The sequence below is a fragment of the Microcaecilia unicolor genome, chromosome 3 (assembly GCF_901765095.1).
Source record: "Microcaecilia unicolor chromosome 3, aMicUni1.1, whole genome shotgun sequence".
Lineage (NCBI taxonomy): Eukaryota > Metazoa > Chordata > Amphibia > Gymnophiona > Siphonopidae > Microcaecilia > Microcaecilia unicolor.
Genome location: NC_044033.1, coordinates 443,557,167 through 443,584,761, shown reverse-complemented (window position 1 = coordinate 443,584,761; position 27,595 = coordinate 443,557,167). Strand labels below are relative to the sequence as shown.

The 27,595-nt window shown below is 45.0% G+C and overlaps 1 protein-coding gene across 2 annotated transcripts in view; it reads left to right on the top strand.

The window, feature by feature from the left end:
• Nucleotides 1-27,328, top strand: part of TRAPPC12 (trafficking protein particle complex 12) — a 318,722-nt gene extending 291,394 nt beyond the window's left edge. For both annotated transcript variants that reach the window (XM_030198921.1, XM_030198920.1), the window contains 3 exons: nt 19,375-19,475; nt 24,136-24,223; nt 26,694-27,328. In XM_030198921.1, the coding sequence (XP_030054781.1) occupies nt 19,375-19,475; nt 24,136-24,223; nt 26,694-26,936 (432 nt within the window). In that variant the 3' untranslated portion in view covers nt 26,937-27,328. The remainder of the gene's footprint in view (nt 1-19,374; nt 19,476-24,135; nt 24,224-26,693) is intronic.
• Nucleotides 27,329-27,595: the final 267 nt, after the last annotated feature.

The window sequence follows — 27,595 nt, the reverse complement described above, 5'->3', positions numbered from 1 at the left end:
GGTTGTAATCCTTATAACTGAAGAATTAAGTCGTCATGAGATGAAATGTGCTATTCAAACCCTTTTTAGTATAAGTCCGTTCACAAACAAACCAAAATCCTCTCCAAAATAGTTTTCACAGTATGAAACCATGCTATAACAAATGTCTTTGTTGGAAGCAAACTTGCTTGCTTGGATTAATAAGAGGAGTTCTGAAGCTGATTTGGTGATTCTGATTTTTCCCTTTTTGACAGTACAGAGATGGAGGGATTAAAACAGGGAGCAGTTTTAGTAACTTGTTGTTCACAACTTCTAGAGGGCAATGCACCCAGTGCAGGCTTAACAGGTGAGTCACTGAAGCACCATCTCAGGGCACCAAAGCATGAGAGTGCAAGAAAAACCTGCTCCACCCTTCAACATTGGCAGAGGCCTTGGCCAAGGCACAGATGCCTAAACTTACCTCCTGCCTGCTGCACTCCATCATGCTGTGCTTTTTGCCTGTCATCCGGTAGCAACAAAAAATGATATGAGGTTTGCGCCAAAAGATCTACAAGAAGAGGGCCTGAATATATATTCACTAGAGGAAAGGATGGATAGAGGTGATATGGTAGACGTTTATACAAACAAACCTTTTCCAGAGACGGGTAAGTGGTAGAACTAGAGGACATGAATTGAGGTTACAGAGGGATCGACTAAGGAGTAATGTTAGGAAGAACTTTTTCACAGAGAGTGTGGTGAATGCCCTCTCGTGGGTAGTGGTGGAGACGAAAATGATAACAGAATTCAAGAATGCATTGGGATAAAAACAAAGGATTCCTAAATGGAAAGAGAATGAAATTAAAACAACTTAGCTGTGCTTAAGTGACAAATCAAATAGTTGGGAAGTAAGGCTAGTGCCGGACAGAATTCTACGGTCTGTGTCCTGATTCTGGATAGAAAGAGCTGATTGGGCTGGAGTAAGCTTCAACTGCAACTCCAGTAGTTGAAAATTAAGCCAGTGCCGGGCAGACTTCTACAGTTTGTGCCTTGGAAATGGCAAGAACAGCTCAAGAATAAGTATGAATATGTTTGGGCAGATTGAATGGACCCTGCAGGTCTTTATCTGCCATCATCTACTCTGTTACTGTGATTTCTTTGCAACATGGGCACTTTTTGCTCTGTGTTTCTGCCACTGCATTGTAGATATGTACACAGTGCAGAAATTTTCAGTTTGTTCTCAGTTTATTTAAATGTTTCTCCTTACTTTTGAATGTTTTTCAGTTTTTGTACATATTTGTTTTAATATACAATTTCTAATACAAGTTTAATTTTCACCATACGCTGTTTCAGAGAGTTCAGTATATTTTTATTTGATCCTTCCCAAATTAAGAAGTTTATTGAGGAGAAGAGGAATAAACCAGGGTAGTTTTCTGTCCTGTAAGTTAGGGAGGTTGATTGGGACTGCTGTTTTGGATTTGATTTTACACCACCTTGCTATATTTCGAAAGGGTGATATATTGTCTAATAAACATAAACATTTGTAATGGGCTTCCAATTACTTTTCATGAATGTTTTGTAGTTTAATGTTGTTCCTTCTCCTTTCCTGTTTTACAATGAACTTAAAATTCCTGTGTAGTTTGTTTGTTTGATTTTGTGATTTTTTTTTCATCCCTATTTATTTCAATACAATTTGAAGATTACCTGATATGGAATATATTATTGTATATGTATAAATTTGAAATTTTCTACAATTAAAAATGTTTTTTTAATGTTTAACACATGCTAATATATTTGATGTAGGTTAGAGCTAGGAGCCAAAGAGGCCCTTTTACTAAGCTACATAAGTGTCTAAGCATACCCTACGTGCGCCAAAATGGAGTTACCGCATGACTATCCCGTGGCTCTTGCAGTAATTTAAGTTTTGGCATGCATACGATTTGTGTGTCTGAAAAATAAAAATGGCACTTGATGCGCGTAGGTCATTACCACCCGGTTACCGCGTGAGTCTTTACCGCTAGGTCAATGGCTGGCAGTAAGGTTTCGGAGGAAGTAGAAACCATGAGAAGAGATCTACAAAAGATTGATGAGCACAGCTCAGGAGAAGTATCTTGGGGTATTGGTGTCTGAGGATCTCAAGGTGACAAAACAGTGTGACAAGGTGGTGGCCACAGCCAGAAGGATACTAGGCTGCATAGAGAAGGGCACAACCAGCAGAAGAAAGGAGATGTTGATGCCCCTGTACAAGTAGTTGGTGAGGCTCCACTTGTTTAGTTTTGGAGGCTATATCTTTCTAAAGAGTGGTTCAGAGAAAAGTGACAAAATGGTATGAGGTTTGCACCACAAGGAGTATGAGGAGAGACTTGATGACCTGAAGATGTATGCTCTGGAGGAAAGGAGAGACAGGGGTGATATGATAGACATTCAAATATTTGAAAGGTATTAATCTACAAATGAATCCTTTCCAGAGATGGAAAGGCGGTAGAACCAGAGGACATGAATTTGGGTTGGGGGGGGGGGGGGTGTGGGGAGCCAAATCAGAAATAATGTCAGGAAGTACTTTTTTTCATAGAGAGGGTGGTAGATGCTTGGAATGCCCTCCCACGGGAGGTGATGGAGATGAAAATGGTAACGGAATTTAAAAATGCATGGGATAAACACAAAGGAATCCTATATGGAAAGAATGGAACCAAACAAACTTAGCAGTGATTAGATGGCCAACTCCAACTATTGGGAAGCAAATCCAGTGCCCTGCAGATTTCTATGGTCTGTTCCCTGATCATGGCTAGATAGATTTGGATGGGTTGGAGTGGGGCTTTGATAACAGCTTCAGTAGTTAGGGACAAGGCCACTGCCGGGCAGACTTCTTAAGTCTGTGGCCTGAAAATGGCAAGGACAAATCAAGATCAAGTGTGCATATGTAATATCACATCATACCTTATGCTATGAGTTTATCTTGTTGGGCAGACTGGATGGACCGTACAGGTCTTCATTTGCCATCATCTACTATGTTAGTATGCTACTATATTTCTCTATAGGGATTCCTTCTGACTCTCATCTAACTCCACCTCAAAATAAGTTTTCTTATGAGGAGATTTTTTACCTGAAGTTTGTTCAGCTCATGTCTCAGAAGGTTCACTTTCTTCTACAACAAGAGGTAAAATCTCTATATTCGGAGATAAATCTGTAAAGGCTTTTTTTTTGTGCCAAAACACCATTGTACATGAGTAGAAAGGCATCCTATAAAATTACCATGAGTACAAGTATGTGCAATAACAAACTGGCACATACTTGAACACAGCCCAGATGTAGGTGTGTTTGGGATCATAGAGCATGTGCATAGGTTAAATTCTGTCCTGTGTGTGTAGTCCAGCCATGTGCATTTACACCTGTTCCTGAGCTGGTGTAAATGTGCTCAGCTGCATTGTAGCAGTGATTTCAGCAGGTTTTGTTCTGGTATTTTATAAAGACGAATAAATGCCTCTAGTGTGTTTATAAAACAGCCTCAAAGTAGGTGCCTACTTAACCTTCCTATGTAGATGACCAGTACTAAAATTGCCCTCTTAAGCTCATAGAAGCTTCAGAGGCCACAATGCCAGTTTCTGTAAGTGGCCTATTGCATGAGCAACAGCTTCACATGTGGTGAACTCCAGTTACCATTCAGCCTGTCAGCTTTCACATCCTTCCATGGTAGCTGAGTCAGCTATGAAAAAAAGGGAAAAAATGCAGAGAAGTTTCCAATATATCTTCTGGAAAAGATCCCAGATTGTTAAACTGTCTTGAAAAGAAAGTGTTCCAGGATAGCATGTTATCTGCAAGAATTGTGACTTTCATCACTTGTACATAGTGCAATATATGCATAGAATTGAAAGAGTATAGGAATTTTTGTTTTAGTCTTTCTCCTTGATGACAATGTAAGATAACTGTTATTCTTTCAAAAGAAGATGAGTGTGGAACCCATCTTATTCGTTCATTATATAATGTTCTCCTAGATTATAAAATCTCTTCTAGATTTTAAGCTTCTGTCTTTGCTGCAAGGTGACTGGAGATGTGCTTTTGGGTGACAAGATTAAAGAGACTGTAGATCAAGGATCATTGTATAACTTTGTAACATCTCTCTTTATTAATTCAAATCTACATCTTTCTGTAGATGAGTGAGCACAACTCAGTATAGGAAAAGTTTCCAACTTAGAAAATGACTTTTTGTACCCTTCTCCAGACTACCATAAGAGGCCCACCATATCTTATGTTCTCCGAGGACAAGCAGGCTGCTTGTTCTCACTGATGGGTGACGTCCCCGGCAGCCCCCTCCAATCGGAATCTTCACTAGCAAAGTCCTTTGCTAGCCCTCGCGCGCACCGCGCATGCGCGGCCGTCTTCCCGCCCGAAAACCGGCTCGAGCCGGCCAGTCTTCTTTCGTCCGCGCTCGGTACGGTCGTGTTGCGCCGTTCGTGCCCCGGAGAGTCGACCTCGCGCTGTCCGTTTCGACGTGTTTTTTCTCTTCTTTCTTCGTGAAAGTGCTTCGGAAGTGCTCCGGACGACCCTGTCGGGTTTTCTGCCCTTCCCCGTAGTTTTCAAGTTTTTGCCCCGTAAATTTTCTTTCGTTGTCGGGGTAGGCCTCATTTTGGCCTCGGTCGAGATTTTTCTCCCTTCAAAGTTTTGGTGCTCATTTTCGCCATTTCGGCTTTTGATTTCGCCAGCGTGATTTTTCCGCCCATGACATCGAAGCCTTCCAGCGGCTTCAAGAAGTGCACCCAGTGCGCCCGGGTAATCTCGCTCACTGATAGGCACTCTTCGTGTCTTCAGTGTCTGGGGGCCGAGCACCGTCCTCAGAACTGTAGTCTGTGTTCCCTGTTACAAAGGCGGACTCAGGTAGCGAGATTAGCCCAGTGGAACATTTTGTTCTCGGGCTCTTTGTCGGCATCGGCACCGGGGCCATCGCGTGCATCGACGTCGTCAGCGTCCAGACCATCTTCCTCGGCCGCCACTACATCGAGTGCATCGAGGCATCGAGCCTCTGCATCGGCGCTGAGGCATCGGGCGACTGCATCGACGTCGGTGGTACCGGGACCTCGTCTGCTGATGTCGTCGGACGGTGGTGCATCGTCAGGAGTGCAGGTGAGGGCTGTCCATTCCCCTGCTGGTGGCGGTGAGCCTTTGGGTGGGTCTCCTCCTACCCTGAGGGCTCCTGCGGTACAGCCCCCCCCGAGACCGACCTCCTTCGGCCTCGGCCCCGAGGAAGCGACGGTTGGATTCTACGTCCTCCTCGTCGGTGCCGGGGAGCTCCGGTGACATGCTTCGGAAGAAGTCGAAGAAGCATCGACACCGGTCTCCTCCCAGAGCTCTGGGTCGCCGAGGGAGTCGGCACCCAGCAGGCATCGGCACCGAGAGGACCGCTCACCCTCTGTTCAGGAGGTGTCGATGCGCTCCACTCTGGACAGCCAGGAACAGCCTCCACGCCCGGAACAGGTTCTGACGTCGACGCCTGCATCGACCTCTTTGCCTTTCTCTGCAGCCGCTCTGAACGAGAGCCTCCGGGCCGTTCTCCCAGAGATTCTGGGAGAGCTGTTGCGCCCTACCCCTAGGGTACCGGCGGTGCTTGCGCCTCCGGTACCGTCGAGCGTGGCGCTGGCTGGCCCATCGCCCGGGGTGAGGTCCCCGACGTCGGTACCGCGTGCGGTGCCGACTGCGGCCACCTCCCAGGAAGGCTCCCCGACTACGTCGGCGGAGGGAGCTTCGCCGATGCGGGCGAGGGAGTCTACCTCTCGACGCACCCATCGTGGACGGGGCTCCACGGAGTCGAGCCAGGCGAGGTTGCAGACACAGGTTCGTGAACTTGTGTCTGACACCGATGGTGAGGCCTCGTGGGAGGAAGAGGAAGACCCAAGATATTTCTCTGACGAGGAGTCTGAGGGTCTTCCTTCTGATCCCACTCCCTCTCCTGAAAGGCAGCTTTCTCCTCCTGAGAGTCTGTCTTTCGCTTCCTTTGTCCGGGAGATGTCTACGGCCATCCCCTTCCCGGTGGTTGTGGAGGACGAGCCCAGGGCTGAAATGTTTGAGCTCCTGGACTATCCTTCTCCACCTAAGGAAGCGTCCACAGTACCCATGCATCATGTCCTCAAAAAGACATTGCTGGCGAACTGGACCAAGCCATTAAGTAATCCCCACATCCCCAAGAAAATTGAGTCCCAGTACCGAATCCATGGGGACCCAGAGCTGATGCGCACTCAGTTGCCTCACGACTCTGGAGTTGTGGATTTGGCCCTAAAGAAGGCTAAGAGTTCTAGGGAGCATGCTTCGGCGCCCCCGGGCAAAGACCCTAGAACCTTAGACTCCTTTGGGAGGAAGGCCTACCATTCTTCTATGCTCGTGGCCAAAATCCAGTCTTACCAGCTCTACACGAGCATACACATGCGGAACAATGTGCGGCAGTTGGCGGGCTTGGTTGATGCTCTTCCCCCTGAGCAGGCCAAGCCTTTTCAGGAGGTGGTCAGGCAGCTGAAGGCGTGCTGGCTGCGTGCCGCCGACCTGGAGAATAGACTCCAGCAGCGGATTGCGGACTCGCCTTGCCGTGCGGATAACATTTTTGGAGAGAAGGTCGAACAGGTGGTAGAGCATCTCCACCAGCGGGACACCGCATTCGACAAGTTCTCCTGCCGGCAGCCTTCAGCACCTACCTCTACAGGTAGAAAATTTTTCGGGGGAAGGAAGACTGTTCCCTATGCTTCTGGTAAGCGTAGGTACAATCCTCCTTCTCGACAGCCTGCGGCCCAGGCTAAGCCCCAGCGCGCTCGCTCTCGTCAGCAGCGTGCGCCTCAGCAAGGCCCCTCGGCTCCCCAGCAAAAGCAAGGGGCGAGCTTTTGACTGGCTCCAGCAGAGCATAGCCGACATCCAAGTGTCAGTGCCGGGCGACCTACCAGTCGGGGGGAGGTTGAAAGCTTTTCACCAAAGGTGGCCTCTCATAACCTCCGACCAGTGGGTTCTTCAAATAGTCCGGCAAGGATACACCCTCAATTTGGCCTCAAAACCTCCAAATTGTCCACCGGGAGCTCAGTCTTACAGCTTCCAGCACAAGCAGGTACTTGCAGAGGAACTCTCCGCCCTTCTCAGCGCCAATGCGGTCGAGCCCGTGCCATCCGGGCAAGAAGGGCTGGGATTCTATTCCAGGTACTTCCTTGTGGAAAAGAAAACAGGGGGGATGCGTCCCATCCTAGACCTAAGGGCCCTGAACAAATATCTCGTAAAAGAAAAGTTCAGGATGCTTTCCCTGGGCACCCTTCTCCCCATGATTCAGCAAAACGATTGGCTATGCTCTCTGGACTTGAAGGATGCCTACACACACATCCCGATACTGCCAGCTCACAGACAGTATCTGCGATTTCAGCTGGGCACACGCCACTTCCAGTACTGTGTGCTACCCTTTGGGCTCGCCTCTGCGCCCAGGGTGTTCACAAAGTGCCTAGCTGTGGTAGCAGCGGCACTTCGCAGGCTGGGGGTGCACGTGTTCCCATATCTCGACGATTGGCTGGTGAAGAACACATCCGAGGCAGGAGCCCTGCAGTCCATGCAGATGACTATTCGCCTCCTGGAGCTACTGGGGTTTGTGATAAATTATCCAAAGTCCCATCTTCTCCCAATGCAGAAACTCGAATTCATAGGAGCTCTGCTGGATTCTCGGACGGCTTGCGCCTACCTCCCAGAGACGAGAGCCAACAACTTGTTGTCCCTCGTCTCGCGGGTGCGAGTGTCCCAGCAGATCACAGCTCGGCAGATGTTGAGATTGCTGGGCCACATGGCCTCCACAGTTCATGTGACTCCCATGGCCCGCCTTCACATGAGATCTGCTCAATGGACCCTAGCCTCCCAGTGGTACCAGGCCGCTGGGGGTCTAGAAGACGTGATCCACCTGTCCATGAGTTTTCTCAAATCCCTGTATTGGTGGACAATCTGGTCCAATTTGACTCTGGGACGTCCTTTCCAAATTCCTCAGCCACAAAAAGTGCTGACCACGGATGCGTCTCTCCTGGGGTGGGGAGCTCATGTCGATGGGCTTCACACCCAAGGAATCTGGTCCCTCCAGGAACGCGATCTGCAGATCAATCTTCTGGAGTTGCGAGCGATCTGGAACGGTCTGAAGGCTTTCAGAGATCGGCTGTCCCACCAAATTATCCAAATTCAGACAGACAACCAGGTTGCCATGTATTACGTCAACAAGCAGGGGGGCACCGGATCTCGCCCCCTGTGTCAGGAAGCCGTCAGCATGTGGCTCTGGGCTCGCCGTCACGGCATGGTGCTCCAAGCCACATATCTGGCAGGCGTAAACAACAGTCTGGCCGACAGGTTGAGCAGGATTATGCAACCTCACGAGTGGTCGCTCAATTCCCGTGTAGTGCGACAGATCATAAGTACATAAGTACATAAGTAGTGCCATACTGGGAAAGACCAAAGGTCCATCTAGCCCAGCATCCTGTCACCGACAGTGGCCAATCCAGGTCAAGGGCACCTGGCACGCTCCCCAAACGTAAAAACATTCCAGACAAGTTGTACCTAAAAATGAGGAATTTTTCCAGTCCATTTAATAGCGGTCTATGGACTTGTCCTTTAGGAATCTATCTAATCCCTTTTTAAACTCCGTCAAGCTAACCGCCCGTACCACGTTCTCCGGCAATGAATTCCAGAGTCTAATTACACGTTGGGTGAAGAAAAATTTTCTCCGATTCGTTTTAAATTTACCACACTGTAGCTTCAACTCATGCCCTCTAGTCCTAGTATTTTTGGATAGCGTGAACAGTCGCTTCACATCCACCCGATCCATTCCACTCATTATTTTATACACTTCTATCATATCTCCCCTCAGCCGTCTCTTCTCCAAGCTGAAAAGCCCTAGCCTTCTCAGCCTCTCTTCATAGGAAAGTCGTCCCATCCCCACTATCATTTTCGTCGCCCTTCGCTGTACCTTTTCCAATTCTACTATATCTTTTTTGAGATACGGAGACCAGTACTGAACACAATACTCCAGGTGCGGTCGCACCATGGAGCGATACAACGGCATTATAACATCCGCACACCTGGACTCCATACCCTTCTTAATAACACCCAACATTCTATTCGCTTTCCTAGCCGCAGCAGCACACTGAGCAGAAGGTTTCAGCGTATCATCGACGACGACACCCAGATCCCTTTCTTGATCCGTAACTCCTAACGCGGAACCTTGCAAGACGTAGCTATAATTCGGGTTCCTCTTACCCACATGCATCACTTTGCACTTGTCAACATTGAACTTCATCTGCCACTTGCACGCCCATTCTCCCAGTCTCGCAAGGTCCTCCTGTAATCGTTCACATTCCTCCTGCGACTTGACGACCCTGAATAATTTTGTGTCATCGGCGAATTTAATTACCTCACTAGTTATTCCCATCTCTAGGTCATTTATAAATACATTAAAAAGCAACGGACCCAGCACAGACCCCTGCGGGACCCCACTAACTACCCTCCTCCACTGAGAATACTGGCCACGCAATCCTACTCTCTGCTTCCTATCTTTCAACCAGTTCTTAATCCATAATAATACCCTACCTCCGATTCCATGACTCTGCAATTTCTTCAGGAGTCTTTCGTGCGGCACTTTGTCAAACGCCTTCTGAAAATCCAGATGTACAATATCAACCGGCTCCCCATTGTCCACATGTTTGCTTACCCCCTCAAAAAAATGCATTAGATTGGTGAGGCAAGACTTCCCTTCACTAAATCCGTGCTGACTTTGTCTCATCAGTCCATGTTTTTGTATATGCTCTGCAATTTTATTCTTAATAATAGCCTCCACCATCTTGCCCGGCACCGACGTCAGACTCACCGGTCTATAATTTCCCGGATCTCCTCTGGAACCCTTCTTAAAAATCGGAGTAACATTGGCTACCCTCCAGTCTTCCGGTATTACACTCGATTTTAGGGACAGATTGCATATTTCTAACAGTAGCTCCGCAAGTTCATTTTTTAGTTCTATTAATACTCTGGGATGAATACCATCAGGTCCCGGTGATTTACTACTCTTCAGCTTGCTGAACTGACCCATTACATCCTCCAAGGTTACAGAGAATTTGTTTAGTTTCTCCGACTCCCCCGCTTCAAATATTCTTTCCGGCACCGGTGTCCCCCCCAAATCCTCCTCGGTGAAGACCGAAGCAAAGAATTCGTTTAATTTCTCCGCTACGGCTTTGTCCTCCTTGATCGCCCCTTTAACACCATTTTCGTCCAGCGGCCCAACCGACTCTTTGGCCGGTTTCCTGCTTTTAATGTATCTAAAAAAGTTTTTACTATGTATTTTTGCTTCCAACGTCTTCCAGGTGTGGGGCACCCCCTTGGTAGATCTCTTCGCATCTCGAGTGAACCACAAAGTCCCTCAGTTCTGTTCCAGGCTTCAGGCCCACGGCAGACTAGCATCGGAGGCCTTCCTCCTGGACTGGGGGGAGGGTCTGCTGTATGCTTATCCTCCCATACCTCTGGTGGGGAAGACTTTGTTGAAACTCAAGCAAGACCGAGGCACCATGATTCTGATTGCTCCCTTTTGGCCACGTCAGATCTGGTTCCCTCTTCTTCTGGAGTTGTCCTCCGAAGAACCGTGGAGATTGGAGTGTTTTCCGACCCTCATCACACAGGACGAAGGGGCGCTTCTGCATCCCAACCTCCAGTCTCTGGCTCTCACGGCCTGGATGTTGAGGGCGTAGACTTTGCCTCTTTGGGTCTGTCAGAGGGTGTCTCCCGTATCTTGCTTGCTTCCAGGAAAGATTCCACTAAGAGGAGTTACTTCTTTCAATGGAGGAGGTTTGCCGTCTGGTGTGACAGCAAGGCCCTAGATCCTCGCTCTTGTCCTACACAGACCCTGCTTGAATACCTTCTGCACTTGTCTGAGTCTGGTCTCAAGACCAACTCGGTAAGGGTTCACCTTAGTGCGATCAGTGCATACCATTACCGTGTGGAAGGTAAGCCGATCTCAGGACAGCCTTTAGTTGTTCGCTTCATGAGAGGTTTGCTTTTGTCAAAGCCCCCTGTCAAGCCTCCTACAGTGTCATGGGATCTCAGTGTCGTTCTCACCCAGCTGATGAAACCTCCTTTTGAGCCACTGAACTCCTGCCATCTGAAGTACTTGACCTGGAAGGTCATTTTCTTGGTGGCAGTTACTTCAGCTCGTAGAGTCAGTGAGCTTCAGGCCCTGGTAGCCCAGGCCCCTTACACTAAATTTCATCATAACAGAGTAGTCCTCCGCACTCACCCTAAGTTTCTGCCAAAGGTTGTGTCGGAGTTCCATCTGAACCAGTCAATTGTCTTGCCAACATTCTTTCCCCGTCCTCATTTCTGCCCTGCTGAACGTCAGCTGCACACATTGGACTGCAAGAGAGCATTGGCCTTCTATCTGGAGCGGACACAGCCCCACAGACAGTCCGCCCAATTGTTTGTTTCTTTTGATCCCAATAGGAGGGGAGTGGCTGTAGGGAAACGCACCATATCCAATTGGCTAGCAGATTGCATTTCCTTCACTTACGCCCAGGCGGCGCTGGCTCTTGAGGGTCATGTCACGGCTCATAATGTTAGAGCCATGGCTGCGTCGGTAGCCCACTTGAAGTCAGCCACTATTGAAGAAATTTGCAAAGCTGCGACGTGGTCATCTGTCCACACATTCACATCTCATTACTGCCTGCAGCAGGATACCCGACGCGACAGTCGGTTCGGGCAGTCAGTTCTTCAGAACCTGTTTGGGCTTTAGGATCCAACTCCACCCCCCGAGGGCCCTGTTTGTTCTGTTCCAGGCTGCACTCTCAGTTAGTTGGTAAATTTTTTAGGTCAATCTCAGTTATGTCCTCGCCGTTGCGAGGCCCAATTGACCATGGTTGTTGTTTTGAGTGAGCCTGGGGGCTAGGGATACCCCATCAGTGAGAACAAGCAGCCTGCTTGTCCTCGGAGAAAGTGAATGCTACATACCTGTAGAAGGTATTCTCCGAGGACAGCAGGCTGATTGTTCTCACAAACCCGCCCGCCTCCCCTTTGGAGTTCTGTCTTCCCTTGTAGTGTATTGTCTTGCTACATACTGGACTGGCCGGCTCGGGCGGGAAGACGGCCGCGCATGCGCGCGAGGGCTAGCAAAGGACTTTGCTAGTGAAGATTCCGATTGGAGGGGGCTGCCGGGGACGTCACCCATCAGTGAGAACAATCAGCCTGCTGTCCTCGGAGAATACCTTCTACAGGTATGTAGCATTCGCTTTAACCCCCTCAGAGAGAGAGGGATGGAAAAGCAAGCTGCCACTGTTCAGCCCGCACAGCCCTTGTCCAAAAATACTCATTTCCTTTCCTCAATTCACATCTTGCCCTTCCTATAGAGGTACAGATGCAATTCTTTCATCAGGAGTGGCAAAAGGTATGAAATTCTTGGGTACTCAGCATTGTAAAATCTGACTACCATCTAAGATTTCTGTCAGTTTCTCCAAACCCACACCTGCTTCATGACGTATTATTTCTCCTACAAATAAATGCAATAGCGTCTATTTCACTATAGGAAATGAGTCAGAGGTTGCATTCTAGGCATTCCCAAGAAAACCTAAGGATTACAACCTATTTTGAACATCAGAGACCTCAACTTATTTCTTTCCAAAGAGAAGTTAAAGATGAACACTTCCTCCTGCATCCTCCCCTGTCTCACCAAAGGGGGCTGGTTATATTCACTGGGACTCAAAGATGCCTACACTTAGATATCAATTTATCCCAAATGCAGGATGTATCTGGCCTTCATTCTACAAACCAACCATTACTAATAAAAGATACATCCCTTCAGCCTCTCTCTCTGCCAGCCCCAGAATTGTCATAAAATATTTGGTGGTTTTAGCAGCTCACCTGCACAAACAGGGACATCTAAGGGGTAATTCTGTAAAGTGGGTGCTAACATTTACATGCTAATTAAGCACATAAATACTTAGAATACTAGCACACACGTGCTTAAATGTACATAACTGCATAAATGCCTGTGCTATTTTGTAAATAAGCATATATCTTATATAACACATTTTATAGGTAGGCAGTGAGGGAGTGGGTGATATAAGGCCAGGGTTCCTTAACAACACTCGCTCACTAAAATGGAAGCACCTTAATATAAAGTGGAGTTAGCCAGCAGAGTCGGGAGGGCAGGGCCCAGGCAAGGAGGTGGTTAAAGTCCTAAAGCAGAAAAGAACAGGGAGACCCTGAGTAAGGAATCCTCCAAGCAGTGGTGTCCTAGGACAGCTGCCACCTGGGGCAGATCGCTGCTGCGACCCCCCCCCCCCCCCCCCCCCCGGTGCATCACCCCCAATGAATCACAGCTCCCCATGAATTATAACATCCTCCCAGCATCACCTCGCCCCACCCCCTAAGCGCATCGTTCTTACCTCCAGGAGGTGCCGAGAGCAGTCGCACAACTGTCAGCTCCACCGGTTCCCTGCCACGGAACAGGAAGTAATGTCAAAGGGAGCAGGGAACCAGCGGAGCCGACAGCTGCTCCCTGCACCCCCTTGCAGCATGCACCCAGGGTGGACCGCCCCACCACTATACCCTTGGTACACCACTGCCTCCAAGGGATATGGGACAGCAGTACCTGAGGGGAGTCCCAGAGAAGGAAGAACGGCCCCAAGTAAGAACCCTTATTACCTGAGCCTCTAGAATTGAGGAGGATTGCCAATGTAAGAAGTACCTTTGACTTATATTTTGGAGAAACTGATTCTGTGTGTGTCCAGAAGAGACCCTAGGCTATGTCAGTACATGACTGATCTGAACTGCTGCCACGGTGTTTGAGCCTGGACAGAAGCCAGCGCTGTTAAGACTTTTTCTAGTGACTGCACAAGGCCTTTTGTTTGCCAGAACTTTGAGCCTGTGAAGCAACAGACTTTTATATATATTTGATTGCACAAATAAAACATTTTTGTTTTACTTGCAAATATGTATGTGCCAGTATTCTATGAGGCCATGCAGTCGTCCACCACCCACAGTATCACATAGGTGTAAACATAAACAGAGCATGGTTGGAAGAGGGGTGAAGCAACAAAATCATCCATGTAGCAATGATGTTCAGCCACTCTACAGATAAGCTATCCAGCCACTTTAGACGTGCTGAATAACAATCCTAAACTATGATCCTAACTTTATGAGCTTAACTCTCAAATTAGCCACTTTGAAAATTTACTAGGTCCGAGTGCTCAGATTTACACTGAAAATGTTCACTGACCTCCTAAATTTAGGAGCATAAAAAGTGAGCAACAACAGGGAGAAATTTAGAGCAGGAGAAAAAGTTAAGAGTTTATCATTGATTTTCAACACAAGGCTCATAAATCTAGGCAAATGAATGGCAGGCCTAAATGTATAATTTTCAGCTGAAAATAGAGCACAAATTTAGTTGCCTAACTTATGAGCATAATTTTAGGAGCTCAGTGTTTTTTGAATATTGGACCTACAATGGTGCACACTGAGTGCTAATTCTATAACGTCATGTGGGTGTGCCTTATAAAGCCACTAAGGTGCACCAAAGGTTAGGTGTGACCACTTAATGTCTGGTATATGTTGGCACGCCAAAGTTTGCCATGCAATGGGCATACTTCAGTGTTAGACAGACATTGCTGATAAAGTTCTTCTGTAATGATTCCAGCCTTGTATCAACAGATTGCAGCTTGTCCACTATCTTTTGTAATTTCTGGTCAAAAGAGCTTTATAGCAGGGCTCTTACTTCCATAGCCATCTCTGTTGCCCACGCTGAACTGACTGAGGGGTAGGCCTGTCGAGGCCTCCTTTGCCATCTTGGGTCCCACTTGACGGCTTCTATCTCCCACTTTCCGAGGGGGTTTATATGGCATGAGGACCCGAGAAAAGGCAGCAAAGATACAAACTTAGGGCAGAAATAGTTCCCCGTTAGAGCTATTTTGTGGTCTCGGAGGGGAGTTTAAACCCAAAGGGCACGGGCGCACACTCTATCAACATCTGCTGCTTAGCTTGGCAGCATGTGACCCCGTTGTCATCTGATTTAGAGTGTGTTTTACTATTGCAAGCTGTTGAAACTAGTTAGATCAAGACAACTCACAACATTCAGCTCCCAGTCTCTCTTGTCATATGACTAGTGTGTTTGCATGAGGCAAGCATAATTAACACTAGGTTAATAAAGCGCAAACATAACCTGATCATAGTAGAGTACATTTCCCATTTTAATAGGCAGATGCTCAAAACTCAGGCATTGTTCAGTGCAGCGCTGGAAAAATACAACCAAACAGCACTGCCACAAATTTAGGCACAATGTCAGCACTGAGCATTAGGGAGCTGTTTCGAGTTATGTGGGAGAGTTGTACCTGGGCATGCGCTCAAGAGCGTGCTATTCAGAGAAAAGCCCTGACTTGTCAAACTTGGTGGCCCAGTGGACCCCAGATTCCAAAGACGCGAGGGCCTGGTGGTCTGAACTGGCATTAGGTTTTCTGCGTTAGGGGCACCCTTCTTAAGGGCACTGTTCTCCGAGCATCGCGGGAAATGCCTGATGACCTAATTTAAATATTTTTAATGCTAGTGGCAGTATCGTTTGCCGTGCTTGTTGATCGCTGCGGTAGGGGCCTCCTAAGCATGTTTTTGGGAGCAAATGTGGGCACTAGTCCAATGCTGATGGCTTCTAGCGCCTGCATTTGCTTCTGAGCACTGGGGCCTAAGTTAGCAAGCTTACAAAGGGTGATTTGAGTGCTTACCTTGCTACCTATTTTCTTTGTAGATCTTGAAAGAAAGTAGGATGTCTGACGGCACTATGAGGTGTACTGGATTTTTCAGTGACTCAGCAGTGCACCATTCCAGTTGTTCACTTCGTTTCACAGTTGGAAGAGGCTGACTAGTCCTTTTCAGATTTAATCAAAGTTAATTGACAGTGTAGCAAGGGCAGCTGTCTGGGTGGAGTCTCTGCATGTGCTACCAATGCTAGGTCATCTGTGTAAGCAAAGATGCATGTGAATTGATTAGACTATAAAGTTGCAAACCGTACGAGGAGAGACTTGCTGACCTGAACATGTATACCTTGGAGGAAAGGAGAAACAGGGTTGATATGATACAGACGTTCAAATATTTGAAAAATGTTAATCCGCAAACAAACCTTTTCCGGAGACGGGAAGGCGGTAGAACTAGAGGACATGAATTGAGGTTGAAGGGGGGAAGACTCAGGACTAATGTCAGGAAGTATTTTTTCACGGAGAGGGTGGTGGATATGTGGCATGCCCTCCCACAGGAGGTGGTGGAGATGAAAACGGTAATGGAATTCAACATGCGTGGGATAAACACAAAGGAATCTTAGCGGAGATTGGGTGGCGACGCCAATAATTGGAAACAAAACGGGAGCTGGGCAGACTTCTACGGTCTACACCTTGATCATGACTGAATAGATAGGGATGGGCTGGAATGTAAATTTTAAGGGGCTTCGATGTTAGCTTCAGAACTTAGTACAAGAACAGTTCTGGACAGACTTCTACGGTCTGTGCCCTGAGAAAGGCAAGGACAAATCAAACTCGGGTATACATATAAAGTATCACATACCATGTAAAATGAGTTTATCTTGTTGGGCAGACTGGATGGACCGTACAGGTCTTTATCTGCCGTCATTTACTATGTTACTATGTAACTGATAATATACTATAAGGTGCATGCAGCACTTGACACACGCATGTATACGCCCTCCTTTCAGTTATGTGCTATACCACTTATGCACTACCTTATAGCATGTAGTACACGCATGCCAGTTAAGGTGCCACTTACGCATGCAAGGCATGCATAACTGCACACATCCAGTTATAGAATTGCCCTGTAAATATTTGGCAGTGGTAATCATCAGTGCTGCTGAATATATGTACTAATTTAAATGCCACTGCGGGCATTTAAATTAATATGGTGACCACAGCTGCTGAAACTTACCCTCTGTATTTATATTATCCAAAACAAATCAACATAATCTAATACACAAGTTTGCAACAGAATTTTTTAACTTTCTGCAGGGATGCCTTTGTTTCTCTGCTAACCATAGGACGCAGGTGTTCGCCATAGGACCTCTTCCAACAGAGCATCTCATGTAGTCAGATCATGCTTGAGTCATCAAAAATCAGACCAAAGCAGCAGCAGAGATCAAGAAAAGATTCACACACTGAAAACACTGCAAGCTTTTGCAGATAGACATTTAAAACAGCAGCCATATAAACAACAAACTGTTATTTATATGCAGACAGTTTTTCAGATGCGTGAACATGGTCCAAAATTAAAAATCAGATGTTGTAGAATGTTTGATGAAGTATCCAACCAAGCCTGCATTGTTCCCGTAAAAGTAACTGCAGAGGTGGTCGCTTCGCATTTGTTTGTCTCTTCAGACTCACTGGATTTTTAGTGTTATTAGATTTCAGGTTTCATCGATTTATCCAAAACACATTCCTCCTGCAAATTAAATGAATATTTTGAATGTGTCATTCACAAGAGTGAACATGAAAAACAAAGAAATTAAACTGTGGCTTTTATGCCTGAAAGGGCAAAACACATCAGACTAAACTGCCTAGGGATTGATGTTTTTCACTGTGGTGGCAAAGGCTAATGGACTGAACATTTGAGTATTGCCAGATTCCTTTTTCAGTTTAAAATGATCATATTGATAAGAGACCATGGCAAACTGTCCCATATGGCATATGAAAATGACCCTTCAAATTCTGCTTTTATAAAATCAGATGTAGATATTTTTTAGTTTAGACAATTTTTTATTGAGCAAATGAATAAAAAATACAGCAGTTCAAGCAGAAACATGTGTAGTTCCATGAGTTTAAACTATAAATTTCTAGCCCTTTCCCTTCCCCCCCCCCCCAACCCTTCAATCAAGCTATAGTAAAGTATTATAGCTATGATAAGTAGCAATAAACAGACTCAGGGACTTCAATATAAACATGCCATATGTAACAATGATTCCACCCACATTCCCCCCCTAAACACCCTGCAGCCCCTTACTTCCCCCAACCCACAGTTACAGACACAGTGCGTTTGAGGAGGAGGAGCTTGGTTTCTTAGTTCCCCCCCCCCCCCCCCTAAAAAAATGGCTCTAACAAAAAAGGAATATGAGATGCCTGAGACAAATAAATGTAACTTTGCAGAGGACATGTGCGTCCTCACAATCTACAGTCAACTGCCTAACCTGCCCCTAAACCCAAACCACCCCCTAGAATCTACCCCTCCCAATATTAAGATTTACAGGGTATTTATTATCAGAATATTTGGATGCAAGGTTAGCAAAAAAATTTCTCAAACCTGTAAATACAATTGCTTCTTTTTGGGGGACCCATGGGCATCCCATTCCTCCCATTGAGCCAAAAGATGAAAAGCCTTTCCTCCAGTGCCAGTAGGTTGGAGCTTCCTATGACAACCAGTGTTGCATAATACAGTTCCTTGTCACTAAGGCCATTTTCCTCAATAATAGTATTTCCTCTGGCCACGAAAGGCCCCTCACTTGTCTAATAAGAGTTGATCCACAGAGCCTATACCAGAAATACCTAATGAGAGCTCAATATATTGCTTCAGTTGCGACCAGAATTGCACCTTAATACAGTGCCACAGGGAAAGCGCAAAAGTATTCCGTTCTCTGAAGCATTTCAGGCAGGTGGATGTGGTGAGTTGACCTGCTTTGTACATTTGCGTTTGTGTACCATATACCTAAGCAAGACTCTAGAAGAGCATTCCCAAAACCAGGCATAGGCAATAAGAGAGGGGATACTCCATATATTTAACATTAAATCCCAGCCAATCATTGTCAATCCCAATTCCCCCTCCCAACGTGCCTGAATGACCTCCAAAGATTTTGGCCTTTCAAACTAATGGATATAACACTTGATCTAGTCAGCTTAGGGGCACACTTCTCCGACATGGCACGTGTTTCGCTGGAATGCTTTTTCAAGGATGGCCCCTAATATCAGCTGCCACTCATCCTGACGACATTTGCCAAATGTGGTCGATCCTTAAAAAAGCATTCCAGCGAAACACGTGCTGTGTTGGAGAAGAGTGCCCCTAAGCCAACTAGATTAAGTGTTAAATCCTGAAGGTGAGTATTAAGTAACATAGAACAGTATAAGGCAGTCTACTAAATTTATTTCTAAAAACGTTTATTGAACAATTAAAAAACTATATAGGAAGGAGGCAGCTACTGAACCAGTGACGATCTGAGTGTGTAAGACACTGTGCAAAAGTGTACAACGGCACAGAACCTTACTACTGAGGTTCATTAACCAACACGTTGACTTCTGTTGTTCAGCTGGATTTCACGGGTATCTTAGAAGAGTATTTGATATCCAATGTGTGTTTGTTGAACAAATCCAGCATTCGTTTAGAACAAAGCCATATTTATCTGCTTTTGAATTTGTCATCTAGATTGGAGACATAAAAACTGCTGAGAAATATTTTCAAGATGTGGAGAAGGTAACACAGAATCTTGATGGGCACCAGCATAAAATTACAGTTTTAATGAACAGGTATGTCACTTTGGATCTCAGTGAAACTTTTTCTGAGGTTTGGTTTAAGAACTTTCACCTTAAATTTTATCCTGTTGTTATCAACATTTTCTTAAAAAAAAAAAAAAACACAACTTAATTTCATCACTTTCAACAAGCTTTTAAGTTGCTCCAACATTGTGGAATGCCTTCCATGTTGAGGTACATGTTTATTATGGACATTTGATATACCACATCTGGCTGGCAGGTCAATGCAGTTTACATCTACAATATCATAAGAAATAAGGAAAGGAATGCCATTAAAATAAAAGCAATCATACCAACTAAAAGATACAAAGGACGAGGAAACTAACCATGAGAGCAGCATATGAACAGGAGCATATCATCTGTAAAGTGATTGCTTGTCATTCAGGAAATACACAAAGAGACATATGGCTCCTTTTACCAAATGGCTCTATCAATTAGCAGCATTCTGAATGTGAAGAAGCCCATTCAGTTCCCATGGGCTTCCCATTCAGCGCACGCTAATCGGTAGCGCCCGCATTGTAGAAGGAGCCCATAGTTATTTGAGAAATTTTATCCTTGAATGAATAATCAGAAGATTTGGAAACTGATCCATTAGGCCCAGGGACAAAAAGGATCACAGATTACCGGTTGTGTGTGTCTCATAATATTTCAAAAGCTCCCTTATTACAGTTTTCATCATTATAGAAGCAAATGCTATATATTTTGTTACCACATGCTTATAAGCATGTGTCACATTCATAGAGTAAGGTCTCAGAAGTACTTAAACAGCCATTTACAGTAGCAGAAGTGAGTTCAAACCCAGGCTAACTAGAAAGAATATTGTCACAGCAACAATACAGGTAATGTGGTAAATAAAGCCTTTCAGTGGCTTGAAATGTTTACCTTGAGGAAACTGAAATATAAAATGGAAAGTGTATATAAATTCACCCTATTATTCTAAAGACAAGAAGTAAAAAAGCAAGCAACTTACTTCAATGTAGCCTAGTCCTTCATAAAAGCATTTCCATGTGTTCAGGCCTAGCTCTCTGTATAACCATCAAATCTGAGTTTTTGAGATATGACCAGTACCCAGAGCAACCCACCAGTTCATGAAAATTCTTAATAATTTTGAACCACCAATCAATATATTTTCCTCTGTTTTAACATCAACCCCAGTGCACATTTCATTTCTTGACATGGGAGGCAGATACAGTAACTCTTTTGATCTGACAGGGCTATAATCAGTTAGGAGTAATATGGTTGTGAGTCCCAGAGTCCATGAAAATGTGGTCTAGTTTTTCATGCCAGAGGATAGGATTTCTAGTGGGCAGCAGCAGAGAGATTCATGAAGGGAAATGGGGCCAGTTCTGTCCCTCTGGGGGGAGGGACAGTGGTAGCATAGGATGGAAGAAGAAAAAAGGGAAGGAGGAGCTATTGCAGCAGGATGGCGGTGGCATTCTGGTCATGCACTCTCTGCCAGTTACATGCCATGGGTGGGCAGGGGCCCACCAACTTTGGGCTCAGGGCCACCCAGCAGTAATTCACCTGTATAGTAGCTATTGGAGATTCCCAAGCTCTGCCAGCTGAAGACCTATCAGAAGGTGCTCAGAACAATACTGTCCAGCTCAGCAGGCAGTAGCAATAATAGCACCTGCACATGTGCCTAAAAACTGGGCAGCATTGTTGTGGTTGCCTTCAGGGGAGCTCTTCAGCTGGCGAGGCTTGAGAATCCCCGAGGTATTTATATATTTTTTTAATTTGAGTGGGGAGCACTGGGAGAGACAGGGGAGGGGTAGAAAGAAGACAGCAGAGAGGACATTTCATGCTCACCCATTTTTACTATAGGCCCACCCAAAATCAGTCAGATGGCTGCTCTCTGCATCTCCCAGACATGATCCCTGTGTCCCAGTATTAATGCTGGGAAGAAGGTGAATGAAAAGCAGACAGTTGAAAACTTTGAATGCTCCCTAATGTCCACACAAGAGCTCCTCTTTCATTTTTCATGCTCATGCTCATGCTCATTGCTCAGTCCCCTCACATCTCGCATTCTCTCCCGCCTTCCCCCTTCTATCGCTGCATGGAGCAAATGTACTCAAACTCTCTCTCCAAGGGCTATAGACAATACACTGAAATCTTCTGCCCAGTGTGCAGCGGCAACCGAAAAAGCAAATGATGCTAGAAATTATTAGGAAAGGGATGCAAAATAAGACCAAGAATATTATAATGCCTCCGTATCACTTCAAGAGTATTGCGTTCAATTCTGGTCCCATATCTCAAAAAAGATATAACGGAATTAGAAAAGGTTCAAAGAAGACTGACCAAAATGATAAAGGGGATGGAACTCCTCCCATATGAAGAAAGGCTATAGAGGTTAGGGCTTTTCAGCTTGGAAAAGAGACGGCTGAAGGAGGATATGATTGGGGTCTATAAAATCCTGAATGGTGTAGAACAGGTAAAAGTGAATCGATTTTTCAATCTTTCGAAAAGGGGACACTCAATTAAATTATATGGAAAAATTATAGTTTTTTTTTTTTTTTTCAAACACACACAATAACACAATTACTGAAAGCTATAAACATAGCTCAGTCCTCCTACAAAATGCAAGCAACCCTCCAATTCACAGTTTATTAATTATGGGAGCCAGAACGTAATCAGCTAGGGTGCACTTATCTTGAAGTGTCTTCCCAAGTTTCCTTTACAAGAGATGCCAACTGGTCTGACAGAGCCCTGTTTCAAAGAAAAATCTCGTCCTTTAGTAACCTGCTCATTTACGTGGCTTCCTTGTAGAACAGCACTCTTGAATGGTTGTCAAAATGGTGTACGGGAGCGCTGTTCCGCAAGGGAGCCATGTAAATGAGCAGGTTCCTGAAAAGGGATACCAAACTCCTCCTGCAGCATTTGAAATGTTTTTAAATTCCCATCATTTAACAGCTGCCCCAAGAGCCATATCTGCTGTCTCTGCCAAACTGGCCAATGAACTGGCTTACCTGCTATTTGTGTCCTTGGATTATTCCAAATAACATATTATTCCCATCAGTATTTTCCCGCCACAGCTCCTCAAGCCTCTGGAAAGCAGCCATAGTAGCCATCATAACAGGGAATCGCTTTCCTTTGGAACAGGTGTTCATCCCCGCCAGATAGGATAAGTGAGTGGGTGATACCGTAGACTCCTCTACAACTAGCCAAATTGGTTTATTCTGCAAGCAGTGCACTAGAAACCAGTAGCTACCCTGCTGCAGCTTGTAGGCATAATGATAATGTTCAAAATTTGGTAAACAGAACCCCCCCCCCCCCCAATTCCCTAACTTACTGCAATTTCCACAATGCAATCCCTTTGAAGATGATTTAGCCAGAGAAATTTAGAAATAATACTTTCCAAAGTCATACAGAAAGTTGCCGGAAAAAGTAACGGTAACATACTTAAAATATAATTAATTTTTGGCATTAACACCATCTTGATAGTCTCCATTCTACCTCACAAGGACAGATACAATAGTGACCATGCTTCCACCAATCTTTTCAGTGATGTCATCAAAACTAATATTTTTGTCAACAGTATCCTCCAAGGTGTTTCCATGCCAGATTCCTAGATATTTAAGATAAAATGGTTTCCATCAGAATGGATACTGCACAATATCAATTTTTAGAAACCAAGATTAATAAAGGGAAACACTGTTTTATCCCAATTCAGCCTATAACCCCAAAATTTGCCAAACTGATCTATAATTGTTAACAAGGAGGGGATAAATGCAACCATAAGATATACCAACAAATCATCAGCATATAACGATAATTTAAATTCCAGCCCTAACAAACAGTATCCTTCTACACCCGCTGATTGTCTGTTGACTAACACTAAAGGTTCCATAAACAAAATAAATAAAAGAGGTGAAAGGGGGCAGCCTTGCAGCATACCCACAGATACAGAGAAGGCCTCTGACAGCAACCCATTGACATATACACTTGCCTTCAGCTGCGAACATAACAAGCCAACTCTTGATACAAACAGTAACCCAAAACCAAAGCATTCCTTAACCTTAAACAAATAGTTCCATTCAACCCTGTCAAACGCCTTCTCAGCATTCAAGGACACCGCGACTAAAGGTTGAGCAGTATGACCTGACATAGAAATGAGATGACACAATATCTAAGAGTTCAGTTATCTGAAGTCGACCTTCCCTTCATGAAACCATTCTGATCCTGATGAATCAACACATTCATTACTCTTGACAATCTAATGACCAGTACTTTAGCATAAATCTTACTATCCACATTTATTAAGGAGATTGGCCTGTAATTACCCATACGTGAAGAATCCTTAGGGGCTTGGTATGTTTCTGAAAGAATCTCTAGTGCACTCTATGCAAAAGTGGTATTAACTCCTTTTCAAAAGCTTGATAATACTTTACACCCTTCCATATTGACCATAAAAGTCCATGTATGCCATAGTCATCTTATTGCAGGTTGCCATAGAATAAAAACTTCTATTATGAGTCCAGGATCCCTCAGCTGAGTACAGTTGCTTGGATATGTTGTTCCAAGACTCCATATTTATTTATTTATATCTATGAATTGTATTTGTAATCTGCTTGAAGTGATTTAGAATCAGGAGTTTAAATGCACCATTTATAAATACATGTGTAACAATATAGTGAATAATGCATTTATGTTCCAGGGCATTTCTCTGTCTTGGACAGAACAACTTTGCAGAGGCTCACAAATTCTACACAGAAATTCTTATGCTGGACCCAACTAATGCTGTGGTAAGACTCCTGTTCTACATAGTATGTGTTTTAAAAGAATGCTGATTGACTCCATAGTAAATTCTGTTTTAAAATGTGTGGGTTGCTTGCCACTTTCCTATTTATCTTCTTTTTAGTCTTTCCTGAGTATGCTTTTTCTGATATTTGGACTGTGTCTCACGATGCCTGCATGCATGCGATAGTCATAAGGAACAGCACAGCAGTACCTTGATGTACTTACAAATCGTACCGGTGCAAGCATAGGAGCCGGTGCTGTGGGTGCTTCAGCACCCCCAATATTGAGAAAATTCCTTGTATATGTCCAGGGAGGGGTTATTTCCACTGGTCTTAGCACCCCCAATAATTTTGAAGAGTTGGCTCCCATGGGTGCAAGACATTCCCCTAGGAAGGATAGATTAAAACAGTGCTGCCCAAAATCTTTATCCATTTTAATACTTCAAAATTCATGTAACTCTACATGATGATGAGACCAGTAGCCGAATTTCACTCTTCTTCCTTCTCTTGACCACCTCTTCTTTCCCGTTTATCCAACGCAGGATGGCAGCAATAGAGCAATCAGCAGAGTGTGTTCACAGATCCCAGTACTCTGCAGGAATTATCCAGTCTAACAGGAAGCCCACATGGGAGAAGAGGGCAGAGTCTGTGAACAGTCACTGACTCACAGTTCACATGCTGACTGCCAGGGCAAGTCCAGAGAGAAGGGGTGCAGCCCTGTAACTCTATCGATGATATGATACCATTTGGGGTCCCAACACACAGTTTGGGAACCATCGGATTAAAACAAACAAATTAGAAAGTGCACGCTACAAGCATAAAGGTTCGTTTCCTTTCCACAGCCCACGTGAAGGCCAGCAACGGGTATCGACAGTAAAAGTTTTCAGGTTATTATAATTTTGCACTGATTACAATTCAGTGACAACTTCTCCTTCCAGTTTCCTGTGGCAAATTTCAGCAACATCCATTCAGTGCTTTCCAACTTCCACTGTGCTGGATGCACCCTCAGAAATAGGTGCTCTTCCCGAAACACACCATGAAATCTTAATATTTAGTTCCAAACTGAACTGTCAAATCTGTTCACTGAGAAATCTCCATACCCAAGTGTTAGAATGTTCTTCATTGTATTATGTGAGCACTCTGCTCTCTTTACCTTTCTGGTACACTGTATCGAAAACATTGTGAAGATGTGCTTTGACAGGAAAATGTAGTCCGGGTCAAATTGCAAGGTACTGTGTCATAGTTACTAAGGTACATTACTGATTAACATGCATTATTTTACTGCAAGTCCCATTTTAAACGGTGGGACCTAGCTAGCTATTAATAACACAGGGTTGGGAAGCTTGCCAGGTGCCCTTGGCCTGGATTGGCCGCTGTCGTGGACAGGATGCTGGGCTCGATGGACCCTTGGTCTTTTCCCAGTATGGCATTACTTATGTACTTATGACTGTATTAGTGCATAGAAAACCCAGTAACTATGACCCACTGTGCCTTACTCTATATTTATTCCTTTGAAAGAGCAACACTTGAGGTGCCTTTAATACCTGCCAGGTGTGCTGCGGTGCATGGCCTGTACAAGAGAGGATGGAAGAGAAAAGAGATGAGGCTCAAAACTTAAGTTTGAAGGTTTCTCCAAAAAGACTTATTAGACAGAAAACATAGCAAGGGAGTGCTGTGCTGTGGACAATGAGGGGCCCTATTACTAAACCGCATAGGCACCTCCGCATGCCCAATGCGCGCCAGTTTGGAACTACTGCCTGGCTACCACATGGCCTGGGGGGTAATTTCATTTTTTACAAAATAGATTTTATTTTTTGCAGCATGCGGCACTAACCGGGTTGTAATCGACATTGTACAAATACTGACGATCATCGCCCAGTTAACACATGAGACCTTACCACTAAGTGAATGGATGGCGGTAAGGTCTCAGGCCCAAAATGAACGCGTGCCAATTTTCAATTTCTTGCACGTCCATTTTTGCCCCCCCCCCCCCCAAAAGGCCTTTTTACAGCCGCGCTGAAAATGGATTTGTGAACATCCAAAACACGCGCCTACACTAGCACAGGCCATATTTCAGCGCACCTTAGTAAAAGGACCCCTGAATTCTTAGTTACTTCATTTAAGTTTCAACATTTCAAACGCACTGTTTCCTATTAGCTGAGCAGGAGTCCTCAAACTGCATTGTTACCAGTGGGTGGTGGTGTTTCAATATTATGTTTTCAGTGACTAGAGACGGGCAGGTTTCCTGGAGTCCAGCAGAGCTTGCCTGGCCCTCACTATTGAAAAGGTGATAGTGAAACAGCACCACCCACTGGCAGTTCTGTAAGTGGAAGACTCCTGCTCAACTTAGAGGGAACAGTGTTCAAATTGTTTTTAAGTTTTAAAGAATTCTGTAGATCAGAGAATGAACTGTTATATTTCAGCATTGTGTTGGTAGGTGCTTTGCTTTAATACACAATTGCTTGCTTTCTTCTAGGCTAATAACAATGCTGCTGTTTGCCTGCTTTACCTGGGCAAACTCAAGGATTCCCTGCGACAGTTAGAAGGACTAGTTCAGCAGGACCCCAAGCACTACCTCCATGAAAGTGTCCTTTTCAATCTGACCACCATGTATGAGCTGGAATCCTCTCGCAGTATGCAGAAGAAACAGGCTCTGCTAGAGGCAGTTGCTGTCAAAGAAGGTGATAGCTTTAACACTCAGTGTCTGAAGCTAGTATAGTCCATTTGCTCTCGTTTCTTTATGAAAGTTTATTTTTAAAAGTGTATATTTGGCTGAATATGTACATTAAATAAAGTTGCTCCTACTACATAGTCATTAAGATGCAGATGTGTTCTGTTGTTCAGTGGCTGTGTCTTTTGACAATCTATCCTGATGCTTTATGCTATGTAGTGTAAAAGAATAAGTGTATTCAGTAGTATGCCACACACAGTGGCATGAAGGAGTGAGTGTAGCACCACACCAGTGCCTGTCCTGTCTGACATTTACAAGCTAGCTTCATTTATTAAAATGTTTAGACAGGCCTCAGATTCCATAATCCATAGCCCTAAGTGGGTGGAATCAGCCACTATTTAGGAATTATTAGGAAAGGAATGGAAAACAAAAATGAGAATGTTATAATGTCTTTGTATCACTCAGTGGTGCAACTGCAGCTCAAATACTGTGTGCAGTTCTTGTTCCCGCATCTCAAAAAAGATAAAGGGGATGGAATGACCTCCTTATGAGGAAAGGCTAAAGCGACTAGGGCTCCTCAGAGAAGAGACAGCTGAGGGGAGATATGATAGAGGTCTGTAAAATACTAAGTGGAGTGAATGGATAGAGGTGAACCTCTTGTTTACTGTTTCCAAAAATACTAGGATTAGGGGGCACGCAACGAAGCT